This window comes from Muscardinus avellanarius (assembly GCF_963383645.1).
Source record: "Muscardinus avellanarius genome assembly, chromosome: 9".
In the NCBI taxonomy this organism is placed as follows: domain Eukaryota; kingdom Metazoa; phylum Chordata; class Mammalia; order Rodentia; family Gliridae; genus Muscardinus; species Muscardinus avellanarius.
The window spans coordinates 76,776,950-76,804,854 of NC_137795.1; the positions used below are offsets into that span (position 1 = coordinate 76,776,950).

General features: G+C 33.7%; 1 protein-coding gene across 1 annotated transcript in view; it reads right to left on the reverse strand.

Annotated features, from left to right (window-relative positions):
* Nucleotides 1–26,986, reverse strand: part of TFEC (transcription factor EC) — a gene marked incomplete at both ends in the record, with an annotated part of 111,781 nt that extends 84,795 nt beyond the window's left edge. The window contains one exon of the mRNA XM_080701720.1: nucleotides 26,900–26,986. Coding sequence (XP_080557846.1) covers nucleotides 26,900–26,986 — 87 coding nt within the window. The remainder of the gene's footprint in view (nucleotides 1–26,899) is intronic.
* Nucleotides 26,987–27,905: the final 919 nt, after the last annotated feature.

Consider the following 27,905-nt stretch of genomic DNA (forward strand, 5'->3'; position numbering starts at 1 on the left):
TAAAAATATTCCTGGCACAGAAGAACTTTTAAATATTACTTTTAAAATTTAGAGACTCTGAATTTAAGCTCACCCCAACAGCTATGACATAATGATATTCTATATATCAAATGAAATTAATACAAGATGAGATGACTCTTTCATCACAGCAGGCAGACTACACTTAAAAAGGACCTGAATATGGATCAAGGTATTAGGTGTTTAAAGGGCAACTCAGGTATAGAGCCATACAGAAATATTTATCTTGAACTGACATTTTAATATAGTACACAATCAAATGTATTTTTAAGAAATGATTTATTATTTTAGGAATAACCACTAAATTTGAAAATTATCCCTATTTCTTTGTCCTACAAAGTATACTTGGCTAGAAGATCTAAAGAGATTTCTTTCTTCACCTGTAAGCATTGCTCTATTTATAATAAACGATACTGTGAAAGAAATTCTGCAGTTGCCATATAATGCACAAGCCTTTCTTATTCTAAATAATTGTCTTATGAATGCTAAAAGTATCTGGTTCTGATCCAAACATACCCTCTCATTAGAATGTCTCGCTATCTATAATCACGTGCTTGGGTTTTCTCAAGTCTAAATACCAAAGCAGAAACCCATTTTTAGTTACATTGTATACTGTAATTTTAAGTAAAATATAATATTATTTAAACTTGAAAATGTGTACTTCTCATAATAAAAATACATATGAGAACCAAAGTAGTAAATTTACTCATTGTTTCTTTCCTAAAAATTAAAGTCATTCTGACTTTATTGAAAATATGTAAACATTACAGCCACAGCCGCAAGCTTGTTTATGTTTATTAAATAAGGTAACTTTTATCTTATGAATAAATGTAATATATTATCATCATATACAAAATTATATATTCAGTTTGGGATACTGAAGTATGATATACACCTATCAGACTTTTGTGCTTGGGATGATTTTTGTTAAAAGATATATAATTAGAAATGAAAGCCCTGGAGAACATTATGTTAAGTGAGATCAGCCAAGCACAGAAGGAGAAGATACATATGTTTCCTCTAATATGCCCAAACTAGGAAACACAGAGGATACCAGTGGGACTCCAGATATTGAAGGGGAAATACTAGCTAAGTTTGGATGGTAAGATAGGAGAGGAGGAAGGCCGATCTTGATTAATGAGGGTCTACACCTGAACATGTGTAAAATTATGAATAAGACATGGTTAACCTGGACAACCATTGGTGGGAGGGGGGAAGGGAAAACGGGGGGGGGGGCAGAGGGCACCAAATATAGTGTAAATGTATACTATTTATGTTCAATAAAAAATTGTTTTAAAAAATGAAATGTATTAAAGATATCAGAGAGATGTAGTAAATCCCACATTCATTATGGTAACTGAGACTCAAGATTCAGTGACTTTTTAAAGAGCCTTCAAGCTCAAAATGGTGACTATTATTATAAAAATAACCCTTCATGTTATTTGTAAATATCGAATGAATAAAGATTTTTCTAATTAAAATAAACAAAAATTTAAACAAAAAAAATGAAAGCTTACTACAGTGATGTTTAAGTCGTCATATATATTGATAGAATTCTAAATTTTAAATTTTTTAAATTTCATCTTATCAAAAGCACATGACCACCTGGAGATGTAATTCAATGGTATAGAGCTTGCTTCCCATCTCTGAAGCTCTGGGCTCAATCCCTAGCACTAGAAATACATATTTCAAAAGATGTAGAGAAAAATCAGATAAAATCTAACATATTTTCATGAAAAAAGAAAATGCTCAACAAACCAGAAATTGATGGGACCAACTAGATTCATATTACCTATAAAAAAAATAGCTAAATTTATGACTAATGCTGAAAGATTGGATGCTTGCTCCTGTAACTAGGAATAAAACAAGGATTTGGACCACTTCTGATTAATATTGTACTAGGCAGTTTAGCCAGGGAAGTCATGCAATAAATAAATAAACAAATAAATAAATAAATAAATAAATAAATAAATGGCACCCAGATTGGGAAGAAATAAAACTTTCTTTTGCAAATGGCATAATCTTGCACACAGAAAACCCTAAAGAATTCACTAAGAAGTCATTACAGCTAATAAACAAGTTCATAGCCAGGTATGATGGTATATGCCTATAATCCCAATACTTTGGAGACTGACAAGAAGATGACAGGTTTGAGGATAACCTCAGCAATGTGGTGCGGCCCTGTTCCAAAACAAAACAAAGTGTGAGGTGTAGCTCAGAAGTAGAATGTCCCTGTTTTAAATCTCTAGTACCACACAAAAAAAAAGTTTCAGTAAGATTTCAGGTACATATATGTACCTTGTGTGTGTGTGTGTGTGTGTGTGTGTGTGTGTGTGTGTGTGTATACTAAAAATGAACAATCCAAAAATTAAATTAACAAAATATTTTACTTAGAAAACTTCAAAAAATACTTAGGACTAAATAGTGTAAGCTTCATATCCTAAAATTCCAAAATACTGTGGCAAGAAAATAAAGGTTTAAATAACTGGAGAGAAACCCAATGGCTATCAGTGGGAATATATAATTCTGTTGAGATTGCAGTAATTTCCAAGTTGATTAACAGAATCTATGAAATCTCTGTCAAAATCCCAGCAGGCTATTTTTTCAAGGAATTGACAAGCTGATCCTAAAATTTATATACAAATTGAGTGGGCACAGAATACATGACAATTCTTGAAAAAGAATGAGAAGAAAACTAAACTGGAATACAAAATTTCTAATTTCAAATCTTACAACAAAGCTATAGGAATCGAGACTAGCTGGAACTAGCTAAAGATAAACATGCATCAGTGAAATAGAGATGAGAGTCCAGAATTAAATATGCTCACTTGATTTTCACTGGGTGATCATGCAATATAATTGGAAAGAACTTCAACAAATGATCCTGGACAAGTGGATATTCCCATGCAAAAGAATGAAGCTGGACCCCTTCTTCACTCCAAATACACAAAGGTTTAAAACAGATTACCATATTAATATATGAGTTAAAATTACAAAATAGTTAGAAGGGATGATATATTCATATTTATTTGTGGGTAGCAGGCAATTAGGCAAGAAAAAATACACACACGTGTGCATACACGTGTGCACACACTTGTGCGCGCACACACACACACACATACTGGACTTTCAAAATTAAAATGTTTGTCCTTTAAGAGAAATAAAGTAAATGAAAATGAAAGAATACTTTTCCAAATTGTATAAATGACAAGGGGATTTTTGCCAAATTACATCATTTTTCTGAGTAATAAAAATATTTTTAAATCCCAATTTAAATAATGGACAGAATAATGAATAGAGGCTTCTCCAAAGAAAACATACAAATAGCCAATTAATATATGAGAAGATGTTACTATCATTATTCATTAGGAAATGTGAATCAAAACCACAATGAGATTCCACTTCAAATGCACCAGGATGACTATAAGCAGAATGAAAATAACAACTTTTGCACTGGGTGTGGCACATATCTAACTGTACACTATAAGAAACTGATTTCAAACTGGGTGTGGTGGTGCACGCTTGTAATCCCAGCATTTGGAAGGCTGAGACTAGAAGATTGAGATTCTCGGAGAGACTCAGCTTCTTAGTGAGGCCCTTTGCAACTCAGTGTGACCCTGTTTCAAAAATAAAGAATAAAAGATAGTGCTGGGAGTATCGCTAGAAGGTAGAATGCCCCTGAGTTCCAATCACAAACTAACTAAATAAATACACAAATACATATATACAAAATAAATATAACAATATTTGGTGTTTGTAAAATTATACAGCCACTTTGTAGAGCAACTTGGTAATTCCTTAAAATGTTAAAGTGAGGGTTATCATATGACCCAGTAATCATATACATATATATACTAGTATATATAATTTTGGTTGCCTCATTTTTTAACCAAAATTAAAATTTGAAATGACATATTTATAACTGGGCATGGGGGCGCACACTTGTAATCCCCACGATTGGGAGGCAGAGACAGGAGGATCGCGCAGGTTCGAAGCCAGCCTTGCTGGCTTAAGAGACCCTTTTTCCAAATAAGAAAATATAAAATAGGTCTGGTAGTGTAGCCTGGAGATAAAAGGGTTCCATTCCCAGTACCACCAAAAAAAATTACATATGTATATAAAATGGAACCTATCCATATACAAAAATATTACAGATGTATCACAATACATATGTATTTACAATAGCCCAAAGTGGAAGTAACTCAAATGTCCATCAACTGATGAATAGGTAAATAAATATATGGTATGACCATCAATGAAGTGTTATTTGTCAGTATAAAAGAATAAAAAGTGAAATTCTGATATGTACTAAATTAATCTTGAATTTTTAAAACATACTAATTCAAAAATCTAGTTACATACAAGATGTCAGACATATTGTATAGCTCTATGATAAGTCAAAATAGGCCAAACAAAATAAAAGAGGGAAAGAAAGCACAGTAGTCGTTGACCTGTATTAGAAAATGGGGAGGTGGTAAGAAAAAAAAAAAACCAATGGACAGTGACCTAAAATGGATAGGGTGGGGTTTCATTGGACAGGGTGATGAAAATATTATAAAATTTGATCAAAGTAATGTTTACATATCTCTCAATGTATAAACTACAAACCATTGAATTGTACAATTTACTTAGGTGCACTGAAATGTACAATTTTCTATGAATTGTAAATCAGTGAAGTTGTTTTTTAAAATGTCTATTTCGTTATCTTTCCACAAAGAAATGTTGTACCTAAAAGTCTGAACCCAAAAACAAAATCTTAGGGGTTTTGCTAAAGGACACATCTCCACCTGTCGCCCCGACTCCTGTGGAGTCCATCTTAGCAGCCTTTTTAAATCAGCCCGCTCTTCTTCACGCTCACTGGCCCTGCCTCAGCTGAGTGGTCATGGCTTATTGTCGAAATAATTACAACAGCTTCCCTGCAGTTGCTGCTGCTGCCAACAGACGCTAATCTCTCCAGACCAGTGGCCCACACACTTGTCTTCCTTAAGCACAGGCTCTGATTGCTATTCCAGGATTCCTTCCATAATTCCCAGAATTAAGTCCAAAATCTTTAAGAGATATGATGTACTTCTCAACCTGGCCCCCAAAAATATTTTTAGCCTAGTACTCCAACTTTCCAACCAGTAGTCTGTACCCAAAGCAATCTTCCTAGCAACTTAATTTGTTGCTTTTTGAACACACCATGCTTTAGCAACTTTAAATATTACATTCCCTCCACCTTTTGCCTTTCCTACCTGATTGATGTTTTTCTCTCAAGCATCACATTTAGATGTCACCTCTTCTACGAAGACTTCTAGGAGTTCCCTCATATGTATTTAATGGTTTCTTTTACAGAAAGAATTCATTTTTAATATGGTATTGAACTCTATTGTTTGTATGTATATATATATATTTTTTTACTTATCTGTCTCCCCATGTTTATTCACCTGTGATTTTTTCAACCCATCTATTATAATATTCATTATATCAGGAAATGTTAAGTGTTGGTGAAAGCATGGAATCATGAAACCCTCTGCTTTAGGGTGAGTGGAAATTTCATGAGAGAGGCCAGTTCTCCCAATTTCTCACTCCTGAATTCACTACCTTCATATTTAGCATAGTTTACTACAGCTAGGAGGAACTTCTGCTAGGTTAACTTGATAAAGAGGAGTCAAAAGATGGTATAAAGAGCTTTTAAAACTCTCAAGTTATGTTTAAAAAACTTTTAACTTACTACAGGAAGTATTTGGCCTTCATGTATTAATGCTAATCCAAAAGACCTAGTTAAAAAAGACCACATATTATAAGATTCTAGTTGTTTTAATTGTATAGCTCCATATAAAATGGCCAATATAGGCCAGAAAAAGAAAAAAAATGAATGAAAGCACAGTAGTAGATGACCAGTTTTAGAAAATGATTTCTATTATTCACAAAAAATTGATATTTTTCATTTAAAATTTAATATACATTATAATCAAACACAGAGAAAATATACCATGTTAACTACTATCCACTAGGAAAAGTGAAATCTAAATTTGTAGGCTTATAGACTTACTGTACGAAATCAATGATTTTCCAAAAATATGCTCATATGAATTACTGATGGGGTCACATACCATTTTTGGCAAATATTTTTAGCAGATACATCCTAAATAACTATTATATATTGCATTATTATGTAAATATAGTGCACACAAGGCTTTATTTAAATGTTCAAACATTTTCAATGCATTTCAATAGATATTTTATTTAAAATAGAAAGCACAAAACTAAATTTCTAACTCAATACATTTCATATTTGAGATTTTACTCCAATTCGTTATTAAATTTCTAAAACAAATGACTAAAACATCAACAATAAATATATGGCTTATTTACCAATATACCATATGCTTTTGAGAAATACAAAGTAATAACTAAAATATAAAAGCTTTTAAATAAAATTATATTTCAAAATATGTATTTGCTTATAATTAAAATAAATAATACTAAATATTATGAAAATATTAACAATTTTTAATGATAAACATCAGATGCATTAATTGTTTTTAGGCTATTATTTAGAATTGCCTAATAGTATCTAAATTTCTAAAATTAAAAATAGACATGGTGGTATGATCATAAAAATTAATGACTACAATGCTAATTTCTTATAAGTACTTTGAACTGTGTAGTTAAGTGTTTTTCATGTATTGAAGTACAAAAATAAAATTTATCATGATTTACATAATGACCCCCACAAAATTAAATGAAACAAAGCCTAAATATAAAAAAATGCATTATATATTTCATGTACATCAGCATGTTTTTAATTTAAACATATCTGTATAAAACACATTTTAGCTTACTACATTGGAAGAATTCAGAGCAATTTCCTCAGAAATTTCTTCTAAAACTTGCCACTTTTCTTCCATTATAATCACCAAGTAAGCAATCAGAGGAAAATGAAACTTTTGCAAACTATGTAATTCAAAAAAGTAAGAAGTCATATATACTCACATGCGTGGAACGATGGAATCCTTGATGTCCACAAGTCATATGTCAATAATTCAACTTCACTTAAAGTAATACTCAAAGTATATATGCTCTCACCATGATCTCAAATATCATTGAATTGGAAATATACATACCTGTCCACACCAACCATATTCGAGCATTGTGGAGTTGGGGAATATACCGCTCTCAAGATTCTGGATATGAATGCAAAAGCTATTTTCCTTCTTCAGAAGGTAAATAAGAAGTTGGTAAATGCAACTTCTTACTTAGCCATCAACTCTGCCACAATCCAAGCTTTGTTGTAATGTTGTGCTCTTACAGCTAAAACCTGTTGATAATGAACCTGAACCCATTATTTTGAGTCAATGAATTGAAAGAAATAGGGCAAAGAATGAAAGCCACAGGGCCAATTACGAGCATTCTTTGATGTATTACTTGCCAGCACTCACCATATCACTTTGTGTCTTTGTCTTGATCCCCTCTGTTACTCATTAATTATTCTGGAAGGGTTAAAGTTCAGAGAGCTAATTGTACAAACCGTCTTTCTTGGTAGGGATTCTCCCTATCTGACACTTTCCCCAACTGTGCCCAGCCACCTTGTATTATGCCAATTAACCCAATTCTTGGCATTTTTGCTTGTCCTTCCAGAATTTTTTCAGGCTTTGCCTAAAATATTTACACTGGGTTGCCTAGAGAATAAACCAAAGCAACTTTAAGGTTTGATTAGAATTTATTTCATAATATAATCTTTCCTAAATTCTTAAAGGTATAATTAAATTTTTGTACTGATTATATCACAAATAGCACATTATAACAAAATTATTTTAGCTAATTCCTAAATATTTAGCAATGTGGAATTATTTATTCTATCCTTCTACACTAACGATAGACCATTGTAATAGAAATTATTTTTCCACAATTCTCAACCAAGATCTAAACTAAGAAAATTCAATTTTTACATGACAATTGGTCTTATTTTTATAATATATGAACTATCTCCAGTGTTACCAGAATATTTAAAGGAATCAACTTGTAAGTCTACATACCTTCTGAAAAAATTCAATATTTGATCATTATAAAAATTCTGAATTAAAATGCTATAAATAAATAATCATGATTGATAATACTTCCTGGGATGCATCATACCATGCCATTGCTTTCCTTATATTTAACCCTAATAAGTACCTAGTAATTATTCAAAGGTACCTGATTTAGAGCTATGAAGAAATCAGTTACTAGAGTGGTTTTAGTTATTGTGTTAATCAGTAATTCATACTACACATCAAGCATTTGCTGGCTATTATAGGTAAAGAGTGAATTAGTCAACTGTGGACTAATGGAATTGTCAGACAATCAACCAAGAAAGACTAATATAAATATTTGTGAACTGTGGCGAACTTGAAAAAAAGACAACAAGCCCATCAATCTGAAGCAACAAAGGAGTCAGCTATGCAAAGGGCAGGGCAGAGATAAGAGCATATGCAAAGACTTCTGACTTCTACTAAGGGATGAAGGCCCTGAATTAAGGTTGGTTTGGGACACAGTGAAAGGAGAAAGAATGGCTTGGGATGAGGTCAGAAAGACAAATAGGAACCAGATCATGCAGTCTGTTTTAGACTATAAAAAGAAATTATATTTTATTTAAGAAACTATGTAGATGATGTGATTAATTTTTGTGCTGCTGAGAGGTTTTAAAACTAAGAAGCAAGGAATCAGATTTTAAATGAAAATCCCATAAACCTTATAATTTTATTCATGGTATAGAGTTCCTTGCACTACCCAAAAATTTTACTTAAAAGTCTAATTTATAGAACTACTTTGACCAAGTGGTGTGTATTTGTTAATTCCCACTAAACAAAACCCTAAGAATAGGCCAATAATTTAATAGTTAAAGGAAAATATGTTTAAAACCTGAAAATATAAAATTGTTGAGTAAGATTTTTTTTAAGTTTGTGTATAGATTTCATTAAATGTCACAAGAATAAAATAATTTTAAAATGAAACTAAAATGAAATTATTCGTTCCATGGAGATCAGACCAATCATCATTCAAAGTTACATAGATTTCACCTTTAGCTGGAACTATATGTAAAATGTATTTGGTTAGTTCATTCACAGTGTTATCAATAACAGAACTATTCAAATTGACCTTTTGATAAAGCTAACCCACTATGATAAAATAACCAACTGTGATTCCAAAGATATTAAATATATCCTTTTAACCTCTCTTTCATAAGATGCTCTAACAACACTAGGATGGCAAAAAATAGTTCCATGAATTAATTGACTCTTATATAACCATGGCAAAATATATCTTTCAGAGTGTATGGCTTACCTATTTCTCATTTTTAGAAAGCCAATTAATCTCTTTAAATTTAACTTCTTCCACACATAATTTATTAAAATATTAATTTACTTTTCCTAATGAAAATCAAAGGTAAATGATGGTTTTAAAAGTATTTTTCTTTCTAACCTCAAACTTGCATATATGAAATAAAAAGGGGTATTCTGGACTGATATTTAGCCCCTAGAATTTACTCCAATCCTATTCTTTTCCCTATGCCCAATTTATTAAACTAAATATTCATCTCTCTATTTCTGGTTAGCCACATTAAGGGCATTTTCCTAAAATAATGGTACCATATTTAGGACCAGGGAATTTGAGAAAAGCCAACATCAATTTCAAGAGTTCTGTCCTCATTTCATGAGTGCTTAAATATTTCTTTACAAAAGAAATACTCCCTACTCTTTCTCAACTTATAACACTAGAAGACACCATATTCTCCAATGAATTGTTAAAAACAATACAAAGTGGTGGCATAAGTACGTGAACAGAGTTAGATATCACCTATAGGGATTCTAGAAGAACAGAAAATTGGTGCTTGACATAAAAGGGAGATGGAATGTTCCACACCAAGTCATGATTTAAACCTCTTTTATTATTTGTAAGACACTAGTAAACTACTTACACTAAAGTAAAATGCAAATTATAATTGTGTTTGCTGCTCCCACATTTATTTTCACATATCTCATAAGATTATTCTTTCAACATATTCCTTCCTAGATCTATAGGGGAGATAGTTCTGAATCCAGAAAATGTTGAAAAGAAGTAAAGTAACATTCTTACATTAGCAACATCCTTACATAGCTCTTCTACACTGGCTACAATTATTAACTTTTTGGCTTAATCTGAAATTATTGGAACATTACTAAAAATTTTATGACAAAGCCTTGGCACATGATCCAAAATTGGTGAAAGATCAGTGGAGAGAAGATATCTCAGCCAATGTCTAAAACTCCAAACTAGGTCTACATGCTACCTAATCATACACTCATGCCCAGGATTAGAGAACTGCTTACAATACATCTATTTGGGATAAACTATACAAAAATGTGATATGTTGCTAGAGTATATTATATAACAAACAAAGCTATTTCATTTTTAAGGAAATTTTCAGGTGATAATCAGAAAATAAAGCTGATCACATTTTATGTTTGTGTCTTCCAAAATATGTATCTTATTGAGTAGGTAGAAAAACGTAGGCAGACGTGACCAGAGAGGGCCATGATAGAAAAACTTTATTTCCTGAGAGGTAACAGATGTTCACTAACTTTCAAAATTCCTGAAAAGACAAGGCCTCACAAATGTCAAGTGACATTGACCAGAGCTTCGCAAAACTCCAGTTATTAGTCATTCTTCCTTCTAGAATTACATAGGATAAAATTATTCTCTCTATTAACAACTCTTCAAAAATATTTCCTATCATAATTTTTTAGGTCTTATATCTAAGAGAAATGTATAGCTTTTTATTTCACTGTTCTTTTTGTGTGTATATGTGTGGCACCGGGGTTGGAACTCGGGGCATTCTACCTTTGATCCACACCTCTAGCCCTATTTTATTCTTTTATTTATAAATCAGGTCTTACTAAGTTGCAGATGGCCTCAATAAATAGCTGAGGCTGGCATTGAACCTGCTATTCTATCTCAGCCATTCAAGAACTGGGATTACAAGCATGTGTTATCAAGCCCAGCTTCATATGGTTTTTTGATACAAATACTATCATATGGTACACGACCCTTAATAAAAGAAAATATTGTATAAATGGTAAAACAAGTTGTTTGTCCTACCTTTCACCTAAAAGCTTATGGTCATATTTTCCTCTAATTTTCTTTTCCTCCAGTTAAGCTATTATTAATAGGAGATTCTGACTAAAGTCAATTCATAAACATTTTATGCCTCTGATATTAGAAAATCAAGAGTATTTATAAAATCTCCCATAGGAAAATAGGAATAAAGGCTAAAGATCCTGATCCTCGATATAATATGATCCTCACTATCAAAGGCATTTGGCTTCTAAATGGATGCCAAAACTGAGTCCATTGTTTTCACAATGAAGAAATATCTATAATGTAAAATTCTAAAGACAAATCAGTAAAAATAAATAAGACCACAAATCTCTTAACCCAATTTACAAAATGATCCAAGATGTAAAATGTGCATTGTTCCAAACTATTTTCTTTGTAAACATGAGTCCATACATTTGTATAGAAAAACATCTATTGCAAATGCCTTTCCATAAACAATTTCATAGCTACACTAAAATGGGACTGGAGGCAATAGGCCACATACATTATTCATCCCCTTTGACCATTAAGTTAAAGTGGCCAAATTGAGTCTCTAAAACAAAATAGCTCCCAGGCTAGAGCACTGAAGTCAACTTTAGCCTGAAGCGTATTTCTACTGTGAAGGTGTTTGCTCCAGAAAAATGGTGTTTTAATGAAAACACTGTCAGACCTTTGTCTCCAGTAGAGCTACTAGATCTCACATAAAGACATCCTTTAAACTTCCAAACATGGGGCTTTTGTTAACCTACTAATTGTACTTTTAGAGATCCAGTCTCATCCCTATATCTCAAATGAATTGCCCTGTGAACTCAGAAAGCACTCCTTCTACTGGTGCCCCAAGGTTCAAGAAGAGAGAATAGATGGCAAGAGTTAGATGTTACTGCTTGGTTCTTATATTTCTATTCCTTTAATACTAGTTACAACTTGAACTTCACCTAACTGACAAAGCCTGCAAACTATCCATTCAATTAGCTTTAATAGGATTAAAACACTGCTTTGAAACTGCAGACTTAAACAGACAAAAATCTTAGCAAATACTTTCTTAAACCCAGTTAATTCTAAATAAATATGTCGCCTAAGGCAAAATAAGTATAAAATATCTTCGTATTTTACTCCTCAACTGCATCATTTTTCCCATTATAGTGAAATTTAACTCCCAATGTTTAAAAAAAGATTGATATGTTTGTATATGAATTAAAATTTTATTCAACATACCCTCTAGTAGTATTCTTCTAGACATCTTAAAATCAGGGCCATGACTAAGGAAGATGCTTACTACCTGAATAAATTTAATTAATTTATGTGAGTTGGTCAATCTCCACCAAGTGAACAAGGCAGATTTCTATAAAGGTCATTACCTCTCCCTTTATCCATAATTTTTTAAAATGCAAAAAATGTAGGTCACCTCAGTAGTCACTGAGTAATTGACCACTTGACAGATTAGATCTCTAATCCTATGTCCAAAAACCGTACTGCAAAAGTGAGTATGTTCCTCACTGGAAAACCAGCTACTTTACATTGACTCTAAAAATAAAGTGTCATTTAAATTCATTGGCACCCCAAGATAATGAATGTCCTTATAACCATTTAAACCAGTCCTAAGGAAGAATTGATAAATTGTTCTTGAAAGAATTAAAAAATTCAAATCCCTTTTAGTTGTGGGGTGGATTTTTTTTTTTTTTTTTGCTTCTTTTGTTTTGTTTTTGCAGTGCTGGGGATTGACCCTAGGGGCATTCTACACCCCCAGATCTATTTTTTTATTCTTCATTTTGAAACAGGGTCTCGCTAAGTTGCAGAGGCCCTCACTAGGCCTGAGGCTGGCCACAAACCTGTGATCCTCCTGTTTCAGCTTCCCAAGAACTGGGTTTACAAGTGTGGGCCACCATGTCCACCTTCCTTTAATTGGTTTGTTTATTCAACCAATTACATTTACTGAGTAATTATTGAGTTTACATAGCAGTAGACTTGTGTACTTTGCGGTTCCCAAAAAAGCAGTAGATTTGGGCCTTGTCCTTCAGGAAAATATTCCTGGTTAAAGACAAGAAGTGGCATTCATGGAACTATGGTAAGAAGACACAGGAACTCTGCAATGTAGTCCACAGAATATATATGCTTGAAAAAAACAGAAAGTGAAAGAAAAATCTGCAGGTATGGTTCATGAACAGGCATTCACTCTTATTTCTTAAAAACAAAATGGTGCTTATATATGAGAAAGAAAAGGGCTGATAGGCAAAAGACCACAAAATGGGCAAGAACGCATAACTCAGAAGAAGAATCAAGAATGCAGAATTTAAGGCTTTGAATTCTGAAGATTAAATTTGCCTGATCTGCAACTTAATATATGAATGTCCCTGCTAATTGTTTTTAAAGTAGGCTTGCTTTTCTTTTCTCTTCATTTTATCACTTTTTCACAGTGCTTTTACCAAATGCATATTCTCTTTGCAACTTCATATGCCATGTTTGTCCTCATATTTATTATGCCTAAAAAAATTCTACCATTATTTTACAGAAAATCCTTCTTTTTTCCAAGTACAATGATGTCAATAATTTCTAAAGCTCTACAGGGAAAAATATCTATGTGCATGTTAGGAAAATATGGTCACAGATGAACATTATTTGGAGGGAATAAAAACTCTAAATAGTTGTACAGATATATCTCAATACAGGGGGGAAAAAAAATGCTGATCGAAACTTGGTTGCTTTTTTAAGAAGGTTGTTTACAAGACTTTTGCACATAGAGTTTTGTTGTTTTGTCTCCTTTTCCACTTTTCCTCAGGCTACATAAATATGATGAAGCTGATTCTAAAAGTGTGTTGAGTTTACCAAAACAAAAACCACAGGATAAATTTGAAAATATACAATACAAGAATAGAAAGCACTATGAGGCTGGTTGCTGAGAAAATAACATATGAGGTAGTTTTAAATACATTAAAGGGATAGAAAAGGACATAAATAATCTTGATTCCCGAGGGTGAGATCATAAACACTACAGAGAATTTGCCCCCAGCAACTGGTAACCTGAACAGTTTTATAAATGTCAGAATTGGTTTGAAGTCAGATGCATAAGACCAACTGCTGTTAATGTGATTACTTTTTTTTTCATTATGTAGGCATAGACTTGACTTCAACTTTTAGCTTCCCATAGCACTATCACGTAATGACAAATGCATTTAAAATTTTTAAGTAAGAGTACATTTTCATTACAGTGTAGTGGCCTTACAGACTACTCAACTTGTTACTCAACTTATTGTACTATTGGGTTTTTATTCATTGGTCAATTTAGCATTCATTATTACAATAACACAAGCATTTGAGTAAGAGCTCACCACATCTAACCTATATGTTGTAAATTGAAGTTGAATTGCTAACTCCCATTAGATGCTAATTAAACTTAAATTCACTGATTTCATGTAGAGCATTGTGCTATAAGTATATATGTCTGGGATACCTCATAGATGAATTGCTACTTACGGATATTAATAATGATGATGTTGGTTAATTTTTTTCAACTTTAATTAACAGGTATAATATCCACTTGCAAAGTCATCATTAAAATGGTATTCAAGATTTACAGAATTTATAATACAGAGTTGGTTACTTAATATCCCTTTCAGAGTTTGACCTTTTAAAAATGCAGTCTAATATTTGACCATAAAGCCACTGAATTTTCAAAACTTTGTTCATTAACTCACCTTAAAATATATTTTTTCATGAAGTTATTCTGTTTTATTGCAAATTTTAAAATATTTTCAATAATGTAACTTATCAATTGCAAAAACAAAATAAAAGTAAGTGTGTGTGTTTGGAGATGAATGCACACGTGGGTGAAAGGTGACATCAAAGCCCTTATGTATACATGCACATTCATGTGAGTCCATACAACACATCGACATACACCGAACTCTAAAGCTTTATATGCAATGCCTAATAATATCTAGTGTATATGACTCATGCAAATGTTATAGATTATTGTACCATCTCTCAGACCTAATAATGCGTGCTGAAACTGTCCTCAGTACACCTTTCTTCTGTTCACTTCCAAGGTAGACTTTTATACCCTGAAATCGCTCAGTACTTTTATATTTGACTCTGTCCCTAAGGTTTTTTTTTTCAACTGTGAAGCTTTTAAATGTCAATTATGATTACCTCAATCCAATGGCTTCTAGAAATTCTACAGTTTCTTTAATTTTTCTACAGCATCTGGATTAGCTACTTTTATCTGAATGTTTTGCCTTGTTATCTGTCATCCTACACTATTTTCTTTTTCATATACTACTCTCAAACTTTCTTCTCTTCCTTTTTCCTCTTTGTCTTACACTGCTAATTGTGAGTGTATACCAACATTCTATCCTTCACCTATCTTTTCCTTGGAAAGCCAAGGAAACAGATAAACAGATAAGACAACAGGTAAACATCTGTTGTCTCTTCAACTAACTGCTAAATCTATGCATTAGACATTATTCCTCTTTTAAGTTCTAATCCAAATATTAACCACTTACTCCCATTGCCCCCATCTTAAACTCAGCATGTCTCAAACATAATTTGCTCTTCCCTCTATTAATTAAAGCCCCTTCTCCAGTACCTGAGGTGCAAACTATTAGACATTTTGACTAAAGTGTCTATTCCTTTATGGGAACAGCCCCCTGCCAGACACACATGCCCATAACTGGTCACACAAATTGAGTTTCTCTATAGTTTCTTAATGTTGCTTCATTTTTATATTGCTATTGTTATTTAGTAAACATAAGGTCCAGTGTCTCCTAACACAAAATCCAAACTGTTAAAGATACTACTGAAAATCACTCGTACATTAAATCAGGAAAGTCATGAATGAGACAATAAATATCAATAATGAAGTGACTTTGTTTTAGTCAGCTTTCCTATTGCTGTGACAAAAATATGGAAAAAGAACAGCTAAGAGGAAAAAAGAAGGTTTATTGGGGTTAAGGGTTTCAGAGGTTTCAGTACATAGGACTGACAAGGAGATAAACCCCAGCAGAAGGGGTGGCACCTGGTAAAGGGATATGATTCTCACATCATAGTAGAGGCCAAAAGCAGAAAGACTGAAAGAAGGACCCCCAACCTGCAGATATATGCAGTGCCCATGAACAGACCCAGGTGACCCTTGTCCTCCAGCCCTGCCCACCTCTGAAACTTGAAGCATTGGGAACATGTTTTCAACACATGAAGTTTGGGAGGACATTGTAAATACAAACTATAAAAAATTTTTGAAAAGCAGTATCATAAAAACGAATTAATAAGTTATCGTAAAACTAAAGAAAAATAGAAAACAGGTACTAAAAGGAACCAAATGAAAATTATAAAATTGAAAAATAATATAAATGAAAAAAACTCACTAGATGAACTCAATAGCAACTCAAGGATGACAGAGAATAGAATCAGTAAACCTAAGGACAAATCAATAGAATTTGTCCATTTTCAATAACAAAGAGAAATTTAACTTAAAAATAAAAAAAAGATCCAAATGCAGTGGGGCATGCCTGTAATTCCAGTACTTGGGAGGTAAGATGGGAGGAGTGCAGGTTTGAGGTCAGCCTCACAACTTAGCAAGTCTTTTAGCAATTTAGCTAAGAAAGGAGAATCAGAGGTTGACAGCCAACCTCAGCTACTTAGAGATACCCTCTGCAACTTAGTCAAACCTTATATCAAAATAAAGAATAAAAATAGGGCTAGGGGTATAGCTCTGAGGTAGAATGTCCCTAGATTCAATCCCCAGCATAGCAAAAAAAAAAAAAAAAAAAAAAAAACACAAAAAAAAATCAAGTAAGTTTATTTTTAAAAGTATCAAATTGTACACAGTAAGAAACTGATTTCAAGCCCGGCATGGTGGAGCATGCTTGTAATCTCAGAATTTGGAAGGCGAAGACAGGAAGATCCCAGTTTGCATACAGTCTCTGCTGCTTAGTGAGGCCCTTTGCAACTCAGTGAGATTCTGTTTCAAAATATAGAATAAAAAATAGGGTGGGGGTATAGCTTGAAGGTAGAATGTCCCTGGGTTCCATCCCTAGTAGCTAAAAATAATAATAATAATAATTAAAAAGCAAACTGATTTCAAACATATTCATATAGACAAGTTGAATGTGTCAAAAACTATGCAATACAACTGTCAATTTCTCAAAAAAGTGGAAGTGGTTTTATTAATATCATGTAGACTTTTGAGCAATAGAAGTTACCAGAAATAAAGAGGGATATTGCATAATAGATAAACATAAATCTAGCATGAAATTAAAGTTAATCTTACAAGAATATACAGCCAACAATAGTTCATCAAAATACATAAAAGAACTGATAGAGCTGAAAGGAAAATATATATATAAATCCAGAGTTTGAATATAGTATTTCAACCCCCAAAACTGTTAAAGTAGTTAAATTTTTTTAAATTAAAAACTTAAAAAAAGAGAAATCTGTAAATCCAGGTAGCTTCAATAAGAAATCTACCAAACATTAAAAATTGGCACTACAATATATAGAAAATCTCTTCCAGAAAATAAAACAGGACATAATACTTTTCAACTCATTTTATAAGGTCAGTACCACCCTGATATCATAACAAAACAATACAAATGAAGAAAGAAAGAAAACAATAGATCAATGTCTTTCACAGATGTAGGTGCAAAAATTCTCAATTAAAAATTAGCAAATTGAACATAGCAATGTATCAAAAAACTTCTTAGACATGATGTCAAAAGCACAATTTATAAATAAAATAGGTAAGTTGTGCTTTATCAAATTTTAAAATATTTGATCTGTGAAACATTCTATCAAAAGAAAAAAATATTGGGAGAAAATATCTGCAAACCCTGTACCCTAAATGGGACTTGTATCTAAAATATAGAGAGGCAGAGACTGATAAGGTAAGGAATTAGTCTTATTTATCTTTATGTCGCTTATACAATTATCTTCTCTTGTAGATTTATAGAATTTAACACAATATTTTAATAATGGTTTCACTACGTTAAGTAATGTAGAAAGTAAGATTATGCCAATTCATAATCCTGAAGGGCAACACGTGATAAATTACAGGTACAGTACCTAATCAGTTGGTAAAATGCACCTCTGTACATCCACTTCATTGCATAGCCTTCTCCCATTTCACTTTGGGCTTAGCCATGTCGATTGGCCAATGGGACATCATACAAGCCTAAGTTTAAAATAGCACTTACATTAGTACTCATCTCCTTTCCTCCCTGTTTTTATAGCCCTGCTACATATGAAGAAGACAAGCCATCTGGTAAGACACATGGTCCACCAACAGCTGACACCAACAACCAGAGTTTTGAGTGAGGCTGATTGAAACTGTCAGTCTACAGAATAGTCACTCACAAGCTACAGCAAAAAAAAAAAAAAAAAAAAAAAATGAAGTGAGCCCAGCTCTGTGAATCCAGACAATTATATAGAAATGAAGGAATATAAGATCAATGCTTTTCATTGTAGTAGCTAGTACAACGATATGTAACTAATACAGCTCATTAGTAATGAGTTTAAATTTTACTTAAGTATAAGTTATAAAGTTTAAATTTTACTTAATTATAAACTTAAATAAATGGGTTGATCCAATTATATAGTTGAGTACTTCTCCTTTAACCCCTAATTTAAAAATTTTAAAAGATTTCCTACATGTATATCACTGTAGTGTGTGTGTGTGTATGTGTGTGTGTGTGTGTGTGTGTGTGTGTGTGTGTTTTACTGGGGAGTGAGCCCATGGGTGGTCTACCACTGTGATACAATCCCAGTCATTTTTATCTTTTTGTATTTTGAAGCATGGTCTCACTAAGTTATCACACACTGGTCTTGAACCTGTGATCTTCCTGTTTCAGCTTCCTAAGTATTAGGATTAAAGGCAGGTGCCTACTTGCTTGGATTCCTACCATGTGAATTGTATTTTTAATTTTCCAATAATTGTTACAGGTCCAAATTCTGCCTGCCTTCTAAACATCAAATGCCAAAGATAATAAATTTAGACTTTACTCAGAAACAATATGTTTTGCTAAATATGCAATGAATAGTTTCAAGCCTTAGACCATTACAGACTGCACACTATTTTCCTTATCCTCTATTTGAAAGACTAATTGCCCAACATAACAATCAGCAATCTTAAAAAAAAAAAAATATTCATCTGTCATTGTAATATTTCCAAATAATAAGTTACTAAGAGTAATTTGTGGAATTTATTATCCAAACTATCATTATTTAAGTTGAACAGTGTGGTAAGCAGACTAATATAAAAAATAGCTCCCTCTTTACCATCTTGGCTATAATAAAATTTAAAGTATGTCAATCATAATGCTTCGGGGTATAATTTGGTTACCAGCTGTGGTCAGGGAAAAAAAAATTTTCCCCAGAGTTTAAGTATTGCCAATTACTATAGGTGTAGCACAAACAAGAGAAAGAGTCAGGGGGTTACGGGGCCCTCTAAAGCATCTGGTATCGGATGCTTTCGGAGTGAGAATTCAGGATAAGATGAAACATGCAGTTGTCCCTGTATGTCAATTCCGATATTCCTATGAGCTGCCAGTGTGACACTGCTGCCACCAGGGAGGGATTTCCTATGGAACAGATGTCACTTACAGTATTGTGTGGGCTATCTATCTCAACAAGTAATTGCTTGGCACTTCTGCCCTATGGCAAGGGTCTGAAAATATGCTAGGGTGAGAACACACCGTACAAGCAGATGGGCATAGAAAAAAAGAAGCCACAAGAGCACACTGAGGCTGAAATCATGTGTAAAAGCCAGATGGGAGTGCTGAAGCAGATGTCTTTCCTTATCTGCAGTGACTAAAGCCCGAGATGAGGATTTTTCAATTATTAGCTATTTAGAAGTTCTATTTGAAAATGTCTTTAAATGGCTTAGGAGTTGCATGACACTCTTATTTGTTGAAACAAAGAAGCCTTGCCTTTTTGGTCTGTTCTGCAATTTCCATTTGAAAATGGTTGCATTTTAAGGTCTGAAACTGATATGAGACTCCCAACACCAATGCTCTCCACTTCCACACACCACCCCCCAAGAAAAAGAAAAAGGAAAAAAAAAAAAAACGAGCCTGGGATAAGAGGATGGACACAAAGACTGACAATGAATGACAAAGGACAATTGAGATGGGACTTGCCTGAGAGAGACAGCAAGAGAGGGGAAAATGTCCTTTTAAAATATCAATAAGAGAATCAAAGAAGGCAAGATCCTTTTTCTGATAAAAGGGGAAAAGTTAATAACAGTGAAGAAAGAGAAGGCAATTGCAATGTGCTCCCACTGCAATGGAAGGAAAAAAAAGATAAAGGTAGAACCAGAAAGTAACAATTTTAAATAAGTTTAACATATATGTTGCTTGCACACTGTATGCAATTTATGGATTAGTTTTAAAAACATTTTAACTATTTGCCCCAGTAGTAGACCAGATTGGCTATTTAAGTAGTTGGGGAGAGAGGTTAAGGTGGTTTGTTTACAAGAACCAGAAAATAAATATTTACTTTTAAAATAACATTGATTGTTGAAACAAACTTGGGGGTGGTGGGAAGGGGCAATGATTAATATATTGTAAATTATTGAGAGGCACCATGCCAGATCTCATAATTTAAAAATACTTGAGGACATCATTAAGACTTGCCTATGTCTGTAATGCGATACAAATAATAACTGTTCTGCTTTGAAAATTTTCTAGATGAAAATAATTTTACCATCCGGTAATGTCTGAAAATTGTGATTCAACTCTACATTTGCTCATATTCTGAAGTAGATCCAAAGATGATTTTTTAAAGGAAACCTCTAAGCTTGACTTGCTAGTTTCCCTCTATATAGTCTTTTAATCCTAAGGAACACTGGAGGTGTTCATTAATTTTTATTGTACTAATACTACTACATGTTTAATAATATATCCTTAATTAGTAATATGAAAAAACAGGATACAAGGCTTTATTGAAGAATATAATCTCAATATTTTTCTACCTGCCTTCCAGCTATCATACATCTGAGAAAAATGTAATGTAGAGGAATTTGCCTCTGGAGCAATCTTGCAATTTAGTTATTCTTCCCAGTACTCATATCAAGGAAGGCAACAGGAGGGGGAAGGACTCACAACTCTCCTCCAATCAACTGAAGGAGGTAGAGCTCATCGTAATGGGAATGAGAAGCCACGTAAAAACTGCTGTCAGTGTATCTGCTCCTTGTGGAAAAGGGTGGCACAGTCAAACTGCCTAGTGACCAGTCTCGGGAAACACGTGGTAGGGACAGACTGAATGGGAACAAGATGGAAAGCAAAGGTACCAGTGTGATCACTTAAGTAATGATGACCTTGACTGTGGTGATGGCCATAGCAACAGGGACCAGTGAGGTGAGCTGAGCAGCCGTGATGGAGACTCAAAAGGACTCTGACATAACAAGAATGAAGGCCAGTGAAGATAAAAGGATGATAGGAATCCTTTATAAAGGCCAGTGAAGATAAAAGGATGATAGGCCCGAGCAAGTGCATGGTTATGTATTTCAGTTGTGAAGTATAACCCACTAAAGAACAAGCATGGTCTTTGTTTTGCTTATTTGGTCATGGCATCAGGAGGCACTGGAATGCTAATCAAGCCTGGGCCAGGCTGAGTTTATACCTAAGCAGGAGTAGCGTGTTACTTGGATGTACAGGTCAGAGAAGGGCTCTCCACTGGAGACAAATATTTGAGGTTATTAGGATTTACATGGTAGTGGATAGATTTGCCTGAAATAGCATAAAGAGTCAGAGGCAAATAATCCCAAGAGTAGAGCTTAAAGGAAAAATCATTTATTAGCTAAGCATTTCTGTAATTATGAGAGGCCAGGTCCTTTTCCTATGTAAGTTTCTGTTTTCAGTGGAAAACCAAACAATTAGCTAGTAAACAATAAACAGTACCACAAACTTAACACAGTAGGTTAAATACTTTCAGGTACTTTTAAAAAGATGTATAGAAAATAAGACAGTATGTTGTGGTCATCTCTACCTGGAATGCGGCAGAGCACTTTTAGGAAGGGATGAGAAGTGGAACAGGTAAAAGAGGCAGGAGAACGCATGTGGAGCCCTGGGGGAGCAGAGGTGGGAGAGAACATTTCTCCTAATGACCTGCTGCAACTCAGCCAAACAAGACACAGAATACGGGAAGTTTATTTCCTGTTTAATAAGGCCTCCAGAAAGTGAATATTTATTGTTTCTGCCAAAGCTGCTGTTGTCACAGTATGCAGAACAGTACAAATGGACAGGTGTCAAAGAATTTGGGGAAAGAGAATGACTTGAACCTGCACTCTAAAAAGTTGAAAGGACAATGAGAAGGGTTGGTGGCTCTTGAATGGAGAGAGAAAAAAAATAACCGAGATATGACATTCCTTAAATCTTAAAATGAATATTATAGTATGTATACTTATATATAAATACCAAACATGTAATTTGGAGTAGAAAGGTAAACTATCCCTGCTTTTCTCCATTATCTATGTCTAAAATTTTACCTACCTATAGGGCCAGTTAAACTTACTGACACCATTATTTACTTTATGGAAGCTACTATAAATAATTAGCATCTAGACATATTCCATGCTTTTTTGTAAAAAAAAAAAAAAAAAGAAAGCTACTGGGATTTTCAAAACCCATATCCATCAAAATGTAATAAATATGTACATACATTGAAATGAAAAAATAAATACATAATAAATATGTACATGCACCAAAGTGGAAAATAAAAATGATAAATGTGTACATACATCAAGGTAGGATAAAAGACATATAATGAATTAAATAAAAAAACTGAAAACAAAAAGCACTCTTATCACTGAAAGTTAGCTAAACGAAAGTATATGTTGAGTATGTTATGTAAAAAATTCAAAGAAATGTTTTTTCAATCTAATGATGTATTTTCAAGTGATTATGAGAAATCTAAAGAGGTGACTACTAGTTTTAATAAACTAATGAAAGCCTCAAAAAAATGGATACATTCAAGGAAAAGTTGAAAATGAACAACATTCTTTACATTTATGGAAGAAGATTATGAAGTTAAAGGTGACCAATTTTCCATGTTTTAAGATAAGTAAAAGAAAATTGGGCTAAATTATAGGCAAATAATAGTGAAGGAGAACATTGATATTCTCTTACATCTCTGGGTGCCTCTCTACATGACCCAAAAGGTTGTGTAATTCTCTCTGCTTCATTACCTAAACTCAAGACGTAGGTTTGATGAGTAAGGATCACAGTACCAGGGTGCCTTATACTCGAGGAATCTATAAGAACCAGTGACTCCTGGTCTTATTCCCCTTCCGCTTCAGTGAGCTATTTCCTTCCATTAGTAAGCACCTTGGGCTATATAAATCTACTTCACGGGGTATTTGATGCTTCCAGATTCAGGTGCATAATTTGTTACATAATATATGTTACCAGGACAACACAATGAGGGTTAGGTGACTTCTTCAGGCTTCTTGTTTCCGGTGTTGATCATTAGTTAGATGAACTCCACATAAGTATAGCTACCATTTTAGTTCATCCATTACTCATGATCAGGCAGCTGGAGCTACATTTGCTCAGGTTTGAACCATACATCCCTCATGCCTATAACAAAACTTTGGGAAGAAACATTTGTCCCTCCTAAAAAACTTGACAGACAATGCATAGTTTCCACTTTGTTTTTAGGCCTTATACCTTCTTTAATTTCCATCCCTTTTATCAATACTAAAGGCAGAGGGACTTTTAAAGTATGTAAAGTATAATATATAGGCCAACTTGACATAATTTCTTTTTTTTAGTCTAAGCTTTATAAAAAATAGTTTTAAGAGTTCTTTGAAAGATAACTTCAAAAGAGTGTCCAGCATAAATTTAAATAAGATTTAAAGAGGAGATGACCAAATCCTACAGGCTATTTAAGAACTTTAGAACACCCAAAGTACAACTAAAAAGTGAGATTTAAGGTGTAAGATTTACAAATAAATCTGTGATTGAAATTTATCTTTACTATTTTCTCCTGTTTGTGTTTTATCAGAATTAATCCCCGCGCTTGGGAGGCTGAGACAGGAGGATTGTGCAGGTTCGGAGCCAGCCTCAGCTAGTTAGTGAGGCTCTCAGCAACTTAGTGAGACCCTGTTTCAAAAATAAAATATAAAATAGGGCTGGTAGTATAGCCCAGAGGTAGAAAGCCTCTGGGTTCCACCCCCAGTACCACACACACAAAAAAAGAATTAATATCTCTAATATATACCTCTTTGTATTTTTTTCTTTTCTTTACCCAACTCCTTTCCCTGCAGCCCTTCTATCCTGTAGCCCCATAGAAAAGAAAAATAAATACCAACAGCAGAAAAAATGTGTAAAGTTTCTAGCATACCAAGGAGAGGGAATATGTTTTCTCCAAATTTTACAGAAAGATGACAAAAGGAGACCAGAGGTTAGACATGATGGTCCTGATTCCCATGATGTGTATGCAATGGAAAGTTTGCAAGAGCGTAGAAACTTCAGAAGAAAGCCTGCTATGAGTATTTTGTAAGGGAAAAAAAGAAAAGTAAATAAGTACAATGAGAAAATGCCATATACCATAGGTATGGTGTCCACTCTTACACATGGGTCTGATGGTGTCAAAAAGGCTTTATTATTGTTGGCGGTATTTGGTTGGCCATCATTCTTGGAAAATAAATCTATCCTGTTTACTTCTAATAAATCTTCAATTGCAAATGCTTATTTATTGTAAATTCAGGATTAGAAAACTGTTGCTTCTTAAGATAACTAATATGTTTTATTTATAGTTATTTCTAATACATTTTTCTTTCTGGTCTTTGTGATTTTCTTTCCTTTAAGTAGGCAAGCTTCTAATGGAAGAATAACATAAGATCTGCCATCTATAATCGTTCATCTTAGGACCTCCTCCTTCTCCTCCTCCTCACATCCTCATTAGCAAAACAATACATTTTTAGCACTTATCAAGCAAGCACTATGGGACAGGCATCATGCCAAGCACTTTATATCCATTATTCTAATTCTTCAAGTAGCTACTATAATGGCTGTACCTCCCATTTTGTGCAGATAATGAACTGAGGCTCAGAGATTTTTAAGAAATTATCTCAAAAATGCATTACTAGCAAAAATATCATCGTGTTATGACTCTGACAATGCTGGCAGTTTTTATTGTCCACCTTGGGTGGTTTTACCTCTTTCTCACTAGCTTTATCAGTGAAGTTTCTGATGATTTACAGCAAGAATATCTCAGTTTGAAGTAGATTAATCCACAGATATGATTTGTTGGCTCCCATTATCAGGAAGGAGAGCTGATATCAGGGATGGCTGGGTACCAAAACTTCAAGTATCTTTAAGAACTTCTCGATCTCTCATGTCTGCTTCTCTGTGTGTATTATCTTTGTTCTCAGACCAGCCCTTCCTTACAGCAAACCACGTAGGCTTCAGTTCCTCTAGGCTCACATCCTCACAGCTTGCCACCAAGGAAAATGGGGACATTGGTAATTCAGCTCCAGTGCAAAAAATTCCAGGAAAGGTTTGCTAGAATCACAGGCCCAGCCCTTGGCTTGGTCATTATGATCCAAACAGTAAGTGCTATTGTTAAAATTTGAACCTGAAATGTCCCCAAAGGCCCATGTGTTGAAGGCTTGATCACCAGCTAGTGGCACTACTAGGAGGTGATGAAAATTTTAGAAGGTATGATAGAGTTGGATAGAGGAAGTAGAAATAGAAATAAAGCTCCAGAACTTGGGCAAAAAAACAATGCTTAAATATTTAGTATTTAAATTAAAGTGAATTCTAGAAGAGCTAGAGGATGAAGTTTTAAAATCTTGCTTCTACTTTTACAGGATGTGCCACTTAGAAAAAATTACTAATCATAGAATTATATTCTTGCCATGTTTTCCTTCAAAGTGATGCACTACAACCACATACCCTAGTACAAAAATTCTGTGAAAATTGGGAAACAGAGGTAACCCCAAATAGAAGAGCAAAGACTCCAGTGGAGTGATGGAAGAGGTTTAAGGCATAGAGACATAGAGAAGGTAAGAGTTGAAATAAAATTATGTATGTATATTAAATTACTGGTGCCAATCTCAAACTGGTATACAGGGAAGCAGAGGGAGGAGTAAGACCTAAAGGGAAATGCTCCAAGAGTTATGTGCATGCTATACTTCAGTATGATGTATAATTATTATATACCAATAAAAGTTTAAAATTAAAAATGTAATAATAAAAGTATTCACTACCTGTATACACTGTGATAGACCCTTTATGAGAAGTAGCTTTCAGTAAAACTTCATAAGCAATTTTTGGCATGAAAACTATCACACTGAATAGCTCAACATAGCATGGCTTTTATCAGGCCCAATATCATAATAAAAAAGACCCAAATCTTTAACTTAAAGAACATGCCCCTTCTATATACCTATTCTATTTGTGTTTTGTCTTTTGTCACTACTAATCATCTTTCTATTCATATGACACACCTCACTGATTGGTTTGGATAGCCAAATGAAATGATACAAAATTTTCCTGTAACATATAAAGAGTTAAAAAATACCCAGTATTACCATCATCATCATGGTATAGAAGATGATGATAATATAAAAGAGAAAAAAATATGCAATTTGGATGCTTTATTACTTAATATTTCTATGCTGCTAAATGAGATCCTTCTTAGGACTTGGGAGGAGGTCGTAGATTTTTGTTCTTATTTTTTTTCAACTTTTAAATATAATTTAAATGTATGGACTTCCAGAAGTACTTATCTATTATACTTGCTAAGAAATTATGGACACACACACACACACACACACACACACACACACCTTGGGAAAGGATGGTAATTGGCTTGATGATATTTCTGGTCTTACTGGGAAAAGTCTATGAAACACAGGTTTATATGAAAATTGCATGTGGTACTGTGTCTGCTGGGCCTTGTATTCCTGGCTGAGTTGAAATCTTCTCTCTTTTTCTCCTAATTGTGATTTCAGCTGAACCTGGAATCTGGGTAAAGCTTGTAACATATTTTTTCTTCTTTTCTTCTCACTATAAGGAGATTTGGGGGAAAAAGGAACTCTGCAAAACACATGCAAAGAATTATTTTCTTTTATCACTTGAAATTACATGTTATAAAATAAATCTAATAAATAATAGGAGAAGCATCCAAAATAGAAAAACAAACTCTTCTTTAATGGTTATGGTTCACCCGTAAAGATACAATTCTTAATGCTCAAGTTAAAAAAAAAAGATGAGAAGAAACAGTTGGCATTCAGCTAACAATTGTGTTTGGAGATTTGTGCCTGACTTTGTTATTCTGAGCAAAGCCAGGTACCAGTCTCTTGGGATTATGTACAAAGGCAAGAAAAAAAGTGGACATGTACAGACCTCAAAGGTGACTGCTGGGTTAATAAAACAGTCTGTTTTCTGTTCACCCACTCTTGCTCTCAGTGTGCAAGTATATTAAAATATGTCAAAAGGAAAGCCATTCGCTGTGCAAAAATAATTCAACTACAAGTCACAATTTCCAGCTGGTGGAGTGCCTTGGTGTATTTAAGTGCACTAACAAGTGACCCATACCTCTCCCTGGATGAAAGTTGTATCCTCATTAAAGGAGAAACAAACACAAAATAGGAACAACTGTCACAGAGAAAAACAGATCACAATAGGCACCACATTTCCCCCACCCGGTTTCTGACTTGAGCTCTCGCAGACCGGAGAGCAGTGCTGTCCTCGAAGTAACCTCTTAAAAGGCGATGAAAGTAAAACAGGGAAGCTGCTACGGGAATGGGATGTCTGGTGAACAGCCATCCAAATTCAATGTATCTGGAAAAA